Genomic DNA, 11,783 nt, shown 5'->3' on the forward strand with positions numbered 1-11,783 from the left:
GTCTTTAAATTTCAAGTGGTCTTACAGGTTTCATACAAATTCTCCATGGAAAGTAGATTCTGTTTTTAATATTTTAACTCTTTATATCATATAGCTTTGTAAATCATGGGGTTATTACAGGCCAGCATGCAAAACATTCAGGTATCTTTACCTCATGGGCGGGTGCACCCATCTTGGGATGAAAGTTTATTAGGTGCAAGAAGAATACTGTATTTAACTGAAACAGAATTACATAGATTAGAGTTGAAATCTTAAAGTTCCACCGAGGACAGCATAGCTAATAATGCTGGTTCGTGTCAGTTGAAAGCTCGGGCAGCTCCCAGTGTGTGGTGGGACCCAGGAGAGTGTCTCCCACCCCAAAGTCCTCCTCCCTGTGTTGTCCAGCCCAGTGATACTTTGCATGGACAGACTGAGGGGGCTGCACACACAAAAGTATCACAGTGACATCAAGTTAGTAAAGCAGGTAATTGTACATGAGAGATGCTGTATTTTGCTATCCATTCTGCATCCAAAGCCTTGAATGGGCAAGAAGCCACCCAAATCTATGGAAGAAGCCATGTGTTAGAGGTACTTGTCAACAGTCAGTCCTAAAACCAAATGCTGGCTTAAATATTCAGAGGATTAATAGGTACGACTCGGTGAAGCAAATTTCTGCAAGTCTTGCTGGTCTCTTCTACAGGATAACTCTTCAGTGAGGAAAGGCCTTCATTATTTTGAATTCGGCATCTAATTCTCAGGCTGCTCTGTCAGTACACAAACATATAACCTGAACCAAAGAGATAACTATTAAAATTGATTTGTGAACTATTTGATTTATGCTTTAAAATATGCAGCGTGCCCCTACCTTTGGTTTTCAGAGAAAGCACTTAAAAAATAAATACATTTCCTTAGAAGAAGAAGCCATACTGTTTCGCTTAGGTCTTAGAGTAGACTCCTGGCAATGGAAGACTGAGCCTCATCTGTGATTTATTTACTTGTATGGCAAACAGGTTGGCAGTCAATAGATGTTTTGCACACCCATATTCTTTCAAGAGTTTCAGCTCTATCGGATCAATACATGCTGGCCTCTGCTGCACACCCTACCCTGATGGATAGCGGTACCGAAGTGCTGTTGAGTGGCCAGGCTCTGCCTGAGCAGCTGTTGTGTGTGCTTAGTGAGTGGAAGGGCCGAGTTCCCCTGAGGACGTGACAGCGTATAGACAGATGATTGGTAGCGTTTAGTGCTGTTTTACAAGTGTGTGTGGATTTTCAACACAGAAATAGACTTTTTTAACAGAACTGTAGATAATACAGCACTCGCAGCCTTCTGTGGCAGAGAGGTGCAAGGATGTCACCTTTTGAAAGAACCAGATTTGTCTTGTAACCATTGTGCTGGTGAGTTGTTCTCCTGCCTCATCCTTAGAAGTGAAGTTATTTCAGTGTACTGTGAAAAGGGCTGCTTGTAGACTTGCTGACTTACATAAAATGATACTATTTCATTTTATACACAAAAAGCATCTTCATTCAGAAGACTGGAGCTATTCCATTCTACTGGAAAAGATGAAAACGGAAAATAAACTCATGAAACGGAAAATAAACAGAAAATAAACTACTCCGATACTTTGATTGCTACACAAAATACAATGCTTGTTTCCAATGGAAAAAAAAGGAATAACATCTATAATCAGCTCTCTAGCAGCCTACAGTAGCACTGTTGCATTATCAGTTGCATGGTCAGTTTGTGCCCAGGTCTCCGTCACAGCTGCGCGTTTCACAGAAAGGCTTCATTGCACCTTCCCCTGCGGAGGGCAGGACAGGCGCCCTGAAAGCGGTGCCGCCACGTCGGAGGGCAGGGTCCTTGCGCTCTTGGCTGATTTTCTGCCTTCTGCGCGATGCTTGGCGTTCATTTAATGTGCCCAGCGTTAACGTGGTGTTAGGTTTTCTGTGCTTGAGACTAAAATTGAACTATGCTGGATTACAGTGCTATGGGTATCGCATAATCTCTTTCCTCTTTTTTTTTAGGCCCAAACTGTTTTGCGGAAACCACTGTCATTCCAGCAGGCCGGGAGGTGAAAACTGACGAATGCACTATATGTCACTGTACTTACGAAGAAGGCACTTGGAGGATTGAACGGCAAGCTATGTGCACTAGACATGAATGCAAACAAATATAGGAAATCTACAAATCTAAGTACTTTTCGTGGTTTTTATAAAATATCTCACAGCAGTGAGCACCCTCGATGACCCCAGGAAATCTGAATGAGAAGATTCTGGCGAGGAGCAAAGAATAAAATATTGATATTTTGTTTTTCAAAGTAACATAATACTGCAAGGCAAAGAAGTGCATATATTTAAAACGTTTGGACATAAGAATACCTGTCTTAATAAATGTGTTATTTTCACAGTGAGTACACTAAAATACATTCTATAAAATATTCTATGTATTTCTATAATACCGTTATAGAGCTTAAAAATAAATGTTTTATATAGACAATACGGATTAAAGTATTGTATCGTTGTCTGTCCTGTTGTATACATGCACCATGGCTAAAACATTATATTTCTGTTCTAGCTTCATCATATGAGGGTTTTCTTGAGATTTTTTTGGTTCTTTTTTTTTTTTTTTGCTTATTTTCAGTTTAGTGGACCGGGAAAGAGCCAGCATATGACAAAACTCTGACGTTCTCGCTTTTGAAAAAAATGGAGTAGAATGTGCTTTCAGAGAACATGCACTTATTTATGAATATTGCTGTAGTGTAGAGGTAGGTCAGCATCTTCTCTTGGTTCCACTGGTGTGTATCTACTGGTCCACAGCCGAGATAACTTGGAGCAGTGAGTAATACAAAAGTGGTCTCTCATAGCTGTTGTTATAAAAATTTAATCAGACAAAATCAATTCCTAATATTCAGTTCAGACATAACACATTTCAGCAGTGAATTTCTCTGTGATGTAAACAATATAGCATCGCCTAGTTGGTGGAAATGATGGTAAGTAATCACACATCATTAATGTAACACATAATGGCTGTGGAAGGACTAGAGCAGCCAAACAAGCCTCCACTGATGTCGCTCCATGTTGTTAATCCACGGGTAGGAGGGCTGGTTAGTAGCTGCGCTATTCCCTAGGCCCTGCTCTTGCCACCTTGCTGGTGCTGGGTCAACTTTTTGGTTCTTTCTGGCAGCCTGTACGAGGTCTGTGACACTGTGTTGAGGAGAAAGGTTTGGAACCAGCTCTTTGAATCCATCAAAGGATTTCTAGCACAGAAACTTGACCCTGACTATATTTGAGGTCAGTCACATCTCCCTGCTTCAGCCATCAACAGCCCTTGCTTAGATTCATTTTGGTTTTAGTTTAGTATCACCAACTCCTACATTACATCTGCTTTGAATACCTGTTAAGGCAATGGCTCAAGAAAACACTTAAACATGGTCTTACCTTTAAGCTTTTGCTAGAGGGAAGACTAAATGAATCAGTATCTAAAACCGGAACACTATCGCTTAAATTCCCACCTACCCTTTGCTACTTATTCCGGTGGTGTAACCTGGTTACCAGGTTTGCATCCATATGAAGTATGATTTTCTGGTACTTCTGAAGACCATGGGACTTTTGCCAGTGACTTCAGTGGCTCCCAGTTATCACCTCGTGTCTATATTTTGAGCACGTGTCTGTCTATCACTGGGCATTGTTTTCTTCATTGATGATACAGCAGAGAAAGAGGAGTGACAGAATCGGAAATCAAGGAACTGTCTCTTGCACAGACAGTCCTGTGGCAAAAAGTCATGCATGGTATTAGTCTAGTCGCAAGAAGAACACGAGAGAGGAAGACAGATTATTGGATTTAAATAGTTCTAAATCACACAAAAGTAAATAATAACTTTCCCTGAAGTGGATGTGCACACATGTAAACATTGTACTGGAAATGCTGTTCTCCAGTAGCTGGAATTCCTAGCAGGGATACAGGAAATACTATACCTGTGTTGTCACTCAGTCTGCTGGTGGCAGTGGAGGGTGACACAGAGTACAGATTATTTTTTTTCTTGGAAGAGAGGAAAAAGTGTTTCATGTCTCATTTGTAGCTAGACCATAACTATACTTCCAGATACAAACATAAATACTTGATTTTGCCATTTTATAAGAAGAGTACCTCATTCATTGTATACCTCTCATTAACACAGTGAGACACTGCTTATTTGGGAGTAAAGGAGGCATGATTTTGCTAAAATTGGTATTATTTTAAGTATACCTATCCATTTCATAAGATTCAGTAGTCGTATGACAGAAAGCTAGCTCCTAAATCAGTAGGATCCCATGCCTCATGGCTATGTAGGCTTCTCCTCACTGAAATCAAGTATCTGCACAGCTCTGAGAAGGTTCCTTGAGTGCCAGTGGTCTTCCACGCATGCCTGCGCGAGACGAGTGGAAGAACCCACGTAGGAAGCACCTGTGTGACATGAGTAAGAGCAGAGAAGGTGGACTTGTAACTCAGTGTGGGATTGCCTTTCCAAATAGGCTGCTTAGTGTCTCTTTAAGAGACATACGTGTTTTCAGTGAAATTACGATAGACTCAGAATTTGTGTCTTTCAATGTATGGCCATGATGTTTAAGTTTTTGGAAATCCCACCTCGCACTAGTCACCCCCTGTTTCTCCTTCACTGGAGGTTCTTGTTAAGCCTTATACTGCTTCCTAGGTCCTGAATTTCTGTTCTTCTGGAAAGTTCTGTCTTTACTGAAGTAGTGAGTGTAAAGTTAAGGGATATTTTAGTGTGTTTTTCTAGTGTAGCTTTTATAAATATTTTGTATTGCACACTTTTTCCAAAATATTTTTCTGTCTTTCAGCCCTGGTACCAACATATTAATGTCATCTTTATGGTAGTAATAGGTTGATCCTTTCCCATTTCATATGGAATTCCCTGTGCAAACTCGACACTTAGCTCTGTGGTTAGTTTCTTAAAGAGATTGTATTTTCAGATATAATTATCTTTCTTTTTAAGTAGTGAGGTAGTAGTCATAATGAGTTTTGGACCTTCTGTATGCCGAGATCACTGGCCACATCTAGCTTTGGCCTGTAGTGTTACCACACAAGAGCCCTTTGGTTATCCCTGAGATGGGGAAATGGGCTGAGTGACTCTTCTTGGGCAGATCCCCCCAGCCTTGCTCAACTGTGGAACCGCAGCTGGCACACAGTGTGCTGAGGCCTCACCCTGGTAGCTAAGCACTGCACAGCCACTCACTTACTGCCCCACCGCCCGCTCCCAGTGGGACAGGGGAAAGAAAGGAAGAGTAAAAGCAGGAAAACTCATGGATCAAGATGAAAATAATTTAATAAGCGGAGAAGTGGAAGAAAAAAGAAAAAAACAAAATAAAAGTAGTAATGCAATGGCAATCACTCACCTCCTTCCATGGGCAGACTGGTGGGCAGCCAGTTGCCAAGCAAAAGATAGCTAACCTTACCTAAACCTCGCTCCTCTCCATTTTACTGCTGAGCAGGACATTATGTGGCATGGAATATCCCTTTGATTATTTTGGGCCACCTGCCTGGTTATGTCCCCTCCCAAGCTCTTGCACACCCCTACTCTACTCACTGGAGTGAGTGAGAAACAGCGAAGATCCTGACACTGTGCAGACACCATTCAGCAATAGCCAAAATACTGGTGCTTTAGGGGCATTGTTTTGGTCACAAATCTAAAACAGAGCACCATACCACCTACTACAAAGAATAACTATGTCCCATCCAGACCCAGTACATGGTGATACCGTCAGCAGCCCCAGCGCAGAGGCAAACACACCGAAAGATCCCGGGAGCCAAACTCCCAACAGGTGACTGCACCAAGCAGCGCGTGAGCCTTCAGCAATGGAGTCAGGGAGCTGAGATTTGCAGTCTGCTGCATAATGATGTCACTTCACATAGACAGAAATCTTCCTTTCTCTTTATAGGAAAATGAAAATGTGGAAATTTTAAAAGATCTAAACTTAAAAAAAATAGCCATTATGGAGTGCATTGGAAACCATTCGCCTTTAAACTAATTTAAGCAAAAAACGGAACTGCTGCGGTGGCCACATGTACTTAGCTAAATGTTATTATTTGGTCATGTAATATACCTGTTCATATTTAACCTTAAATAATACAAGAAAAGCCATCTGCATCATTTCCAGTGAACCAAACTGCAGAGAATATTGGCTCCTGTACTGAAGCCTAGGTACTCGGCTAGTTTTTGCTTCAGTGCAAACAGTATTATGCATCCTGCATATGAGGAGTTCTTCAGCTTTGCAGGTGGGTTGTGTCTATAAAAGCTGTATTTCTGGATACACTGATAGCTCATGAATAACTTTGTATTTGAAGGTCTGTTGCTTGGATAATGAATATTCTTCTCAGATGTTCTTACGTAGCTGCATGGCGTGAATATGAGATTTCTGCTTCTACTTCACTTGCTTCTGCTTATTCCCCAGTTGAAATCAAGACAAATTAATTCTTGGTTTGGCCTCATCCATTTTTGTAGGATTGCACTACACATGAATTTGGCTTCAAACCTGTGTAAGTAGGTGCCTGAAGAGATGATATTCTAGATAGTTTCAGGTAATTATAAAATTGCACAGTTACTGTGCAATACCATACTACTCATTTAAACAACAAAAATGGACGTGCTGGTAGTCACTTAAATACTTATGCAAGATTTAAAAGGGAAAAGGGGAAAAAGAAAAGATATATGAGACAGAGGAGCTGAGTGTTACGATAGGAATGTTCAAACAATGAAAAACAGCTACAATGTCATACGGGTATTTCATAGGGAGATTTTTAAAGAATATCAAAAGAAAAGTAAATGAGAAATGTATTTGGGGCACAAATTGAAATACAGGAAATTCTAGTTGGAGATGAAAAAAATACAGTAAAGGTGATTAAATACTGGATGATATTGCCCAGAGATGTCGTGGAGTCTCCATCCTTGAGGATGGTCAAAACGCGACGACACGGCCCTGAGGAGCCTGCTGTAGCCGAACCTGCATTCAGCAAGGTATTGGACTAGGTGATCTCCAGAGGTGTAAAATTGAAAGCCACCTTTAAATGACATTGAATTAAAGTCTTTAATACAAATAAGAAAGACAAAGATATGATGAACAGTTCCCTCACTAGAGAAAACAATCTCTCTTCTGTTCTCATACGGTGTAATATAAAGTATACTGTCATAATTGTAAAGTATTTGATGTTACTTTTGGTGGTAACTTTAATATCTAAACTATGATAGCTCCATAATAAGTAGGAGGCTTTGAAAGGCACATATTATTTAAGAATCTAATGCAATCCAACTAAACGCTACATTTATTCCCCTTACCAGGCAATGAGTTTTCTTCACAACCTGTGTTACCGTGGGTTTTCCGTTTGCAAAAATACACCTCTGCCCTAAAAAAAAATGCTTCATTAAAAACAAAACACAAATTGGGGAGACAGCACTGAACTGAGCATCACGGACTACTTTCCTGGCTATCCAAGAATTAAAATTTTTCATCACTTTTTGATAAAAGTAAGTACCACTTCAGAAAGTTTATGACCTGTTCAGTTCTGAGAAGACAGCCACTCCTTCCCAGAATCCCAGAATGTTCCTCATTCATTTTATACAGTTTTAAAACAAGTACAGGCAAACTCCACACTTGTATGTCAATTATCAGTTACAGAGAAGTCAAAAGTTTTTATTGTTTACCTGTTGAGGCTATGTAGAAATACTGATACATAGTATCAATTAATTGGTAATAGGAAAACACTGACATAATTAGCAGCACAAAAGCTCATGTTTAAAAACAATCAACTCTCAACTTACCAGAAATATTTGTCACATTGGTCATGTTAGGTTCATTTGCAGCTACTAGCTAATAGTAATGCTATTTCTGTAACACTTAACAGTTTCATCCTTTTAAAAAGATCATTGCTTTTGAGAAATATACAGCACCATTAAAGCTACTGTTGAAAAGAACAGGCAGACTATAGTAATGGAACAGCAAGTTAGTCTTCTTGAGTATGTATAACCTATGGATCGTAAATTTGTTGAAAAGAACAGGCAGACTATGGTAATGGAACAGCAAGTTAGTCTTGTTGAGTATGTATAACCTATGGATCGTAAATGTCGAGTTTGCCACTTACATTCATCAGTAATCTTGTCAATTTAGTAGAATTCAAGAAGTTAGCCTGCTTCATGTTTCTTTGGCAACAAGGGAGAAATACCACACAAACCGGTAAGCGCCCCAGTTCCAGCAGGATGGAGAGCACTGCTGCAGATTTTGAACAAACTGCAGGACCATCTGCAAAAGTGGAGTGTGCCGAGTGTTTCTGGGTGCACAGACTTTATCTCGTGGCGAAGGGGTGAATTTGTGAAAAGTGGTGAAAATAGGAACGCAAGTATCAGTTCACACACAATGTGGAAAAATAACAAACATGTACCAGATGTAACATGAGGAAATGAAAGCAAGTTTAACATGTAATTATTTTGGGGAATAGATAAACAAGGAAAACGTTTTTCCATGGTTTTATAGGCAAAGAAATTTCTTTCTTCTGGCTTCAACCATACAAGAGAGTAAACCTAAAATATTTTAGCAATGAGAGATGTGTATTTGTATATATACAGCATGTACGCATTGACAAATGAGAATTCTTTTCTTGGTTAAGCCAGTGTAAACCAAGAGTAATCTAGAAGCCCAGGTTAATACTGTTAACGGAGATGAGGATTTCTTCCAGAGATTGCACCTATAATAAAGCATCTGTACTTGACTGTAATCAGTGAATGAGAGAACACTTACAAAAACTTGTCTAAAGTACTTTTGTTCATAGTAGGCAGAATTAAAGACAAACCGTTACAATCACTTTACTTTTGCCAGTAAGCCTTAAAAAGTATGCAAACTTTGCGAATTAAAATGAATTTCACCTATCAGGAAGACCAAAAAACATCATTTCTATACTGTGCTAAAATGCATAAATATATGCAGGGAGAAGAATTTCAATATTCTAGTGTGTATAATACCCCAGGAAAAACTGCATCAGCTTTATTATTCTCCCTCAAAGTATAGATACATTCTATAAATGTCTTTAATTGATGAAAAGGTCTGCCAACTACAGCTTTCCATTTCTGATGTGCAACAGGGAGGTAAATACAGAAAAATGTCAAAATACTGCTTAGTCTATATTGCTATTGCCTTAAAAAGCTGCATTCGTTTCAGAGGGTAATTCTGAAATTAATTTGCTATCCATACTGTAGGAAGTTCCATGTGCTGATGTTACTTGGTAGGGTGGTTTTTTAACAAAAAGTCTGTATTTTCACAAAGACAATACTGCATACTATGCTCTCTATCCATTAATAATTCAAACTAATGCTAACTAATTCAGTGCTCTTGTGAGTGGGAAATTATGGAGATAACATATGGACATGCAGTGCTTCAGCCTAATGTAACGACCCAGTGGTCTGTTCATTTCTAATTACCACATGAAAATAAGGAATAGGTAGCCTTTAGTCATTCTATGGATTACAGTTAGAGTTTAATTTCTTAACTGCTAAACATCTTTAACATGCTCTTTCCCAGCTATTTATTTTCAAACGGCATTTGCTAAAAAGACCTATTTTATATATTCTGCTAGTTATGCTGTTTATACTAGTGTTTGAGCAATAAACAGTGTCACTGTAGAATCCTAATAATGCTTGTTTGCCATTTTTTTCAAATGCCTGAGTTGCATATGTTTCATACAAAAGGTGCTTTAATTCATTCAAACCGGAAAGGCGAATCGTAGTCTTACTACTTACTTTCAAAGGCACTGTTTTCATTTTTTGTGTCCTTCATATATTCGGAGCTTCAGGCTCTGTCACGTAAACAGTATACTAGTGGGATACTTATAGTACAGCGTCTTAAGATAACACATCATATTGAAAAATTACTTCTTAGATGTAGCATAGTATTTCTGTTTATTCCTTTTTTCAGAGTAGTTTCTGAAGACATACATATTTAAACCTGTGTTCCATATTTGTGCTTGAAAAAACAAAAACCTGCAAACCTCATTTTCCAGCTATGACAGAGCTAAAAGTGGCCTTCACATCTAACTCATTTTTATACATGAACTAGATAGGAAAAACAGCTAAGGGGAAAAAGAGTATAAACTCCATAGTATTTATTTAAAAACTTTGCAATTTGCATGGGGTATGATCTGCAAATACCAAACAAATAGGATTGTAAACAGGATTCTGTTATTGAATACCAACTTAAATAGCACTGTTAATGAATGGCAATGACAAGCAATGCATTGAGCCAACCACTTAGTAATTCTCAACAGTCTTGCAAAAGTAAAGATGATAAGTGTTAAAAAGTACCATGGTATTTTATGTTACTGTTTGTATTCCTCTTATGCTCCATGTGTTATCTTTAAAGGTGGAACAGATGACTGAACCAAGTGGAATTTGACATTCTTTGGGAAGGAGTTACCAACCGGTCAGTAGTGACGTTATAATTCATCTTGAGAGAAAGTTTTTAGGATGTTTTTGCATTTGAGGCTACATTGCAACATTCATTACCTTTCAGTCCTGGATGTACACCATGAGCTGTTCTCTATAATCCTCTTAACCAATGACTGAATGGACAGGTAGATGAAAACTACAACATAGACTCTTTACACCAGTCTGCGTCAAGAGGAGCTGAGGTCTATCAGCAAAGGACAAAGTAGGCCAAATACTTCTACTTTTGTATTGTCTTCTTCTGATTTAAATAGTTAGTTATCTCTATTGGTATTAACCTAGCAGATATTCTACACACCTTAAAAATTAAGTAGTCCTCAGTGGTATGACCGAAAACATTTTACCAACATGCTGATGAATCAGTATTTCTTAAAAACAAGTGTATTCTACTGATGTAACCAAAACTACACATTTTAAAAATATTTATTAATATTACCACGTTAAAATACATAAGAGCTATTGTGAGACTGCAAATCCCTCAGCCGTTAGCACTTCATTGCTCCATATATCAAACTGCTGTCACACTGAAGACAGTAAATTCCATTACTAGGATTGTACGATCCTGGGCTGCATACAACTATGGACAAAAAAACAAGGGAAAAATACGGAATTTAAGTGATATTAAAAAAAAAATTCACATTTGAAATGTTTAGAATGCAAGAATGCATGTTTATCTATTTGAAAAAAGACAAGATTTTTTTCCAGCATTCTGCTAGTTGATGATGAAAAAATTGTATGTATTTTATACATCATCTATTTATTACACCGTATTTTTCTCTTCATCACTTTACGCTCCATCTACTTACAGGGGATGTGACCATCAATTACATTTTAATATTGCCTATATCAAATAATGTTATAAACAAACTGCTATAGCTGCCTGTAAGTATTACAAGACAAAACAAAGCTGAAATCTAAGCTCTGATAATTGTTAAGAAGTAGTGCAAAAATAATACTTCAAACCAGAAATCAGGGTATGATGCAGAACAAGTGTTCTGAATGAAACATTTTTTTCCTGTTGGACCACGTTATGCCATTTGATGAAGTCTGTACAGTCATCTGCAAAATCACTTCATCTCAAAAGACTAAGTCAGCATTATGCTCTTGGCAGAAAAAAGCAGAATTTGAGCTATTTGGTTATGACTATCCTGACTCATACTTCTATTTGGCAATGCTAGCCTTTCTTTAGGCTTTAATTAACAGCATTAGTATTCAGTATGCAAAGGTAATTAAGATCTTCCTTCCTTTGGTGCTTACCTGGTTATTACATTTTGCCTGGCTTAATAATGACTTCTTAGGTACTACTGCACAAACCTTCAGCAG

General features: G+C 38.4%; 1 protein-coding gene across 1 annotated transcript in view; it reads right to left on the reverse strand.

Annotated features, from left to right (window-relative positions):
- Positions 1-10,945: 10,945 nt before the first annotated feature.
- ZPBP (zona pellucida binding protein) overlaps positions 10,946-11,783 on the reverse strand; it is a gene marked incomplete at its 5' end in the record, with an annotated part of 22,975 nt that continues 22,137 nt past the window's right edge. The window contains 1 exon segment of the mRNA XM_009697729.1: positions 10,946-11,037. Within this exon segment, the coding sequence (XP_009696031.1) occupies positions 10,946-11,037 (92 nt within the window).

This window comes from Cariama cristata, unplaced genomic scaffold (assembly GCF_000690535.1).
Source record: "Cariama cristata isolate BGI_N322 unplaced genomic scaffold, ASM69053v1 scaffold5213, whole genome shotgun sequence".
Lineage (NCBI taxonomy): Eukaryota > Metazoa > Chordata > Aves > Cariamiformes > Cariamidae > Cariama > Cariama cristata.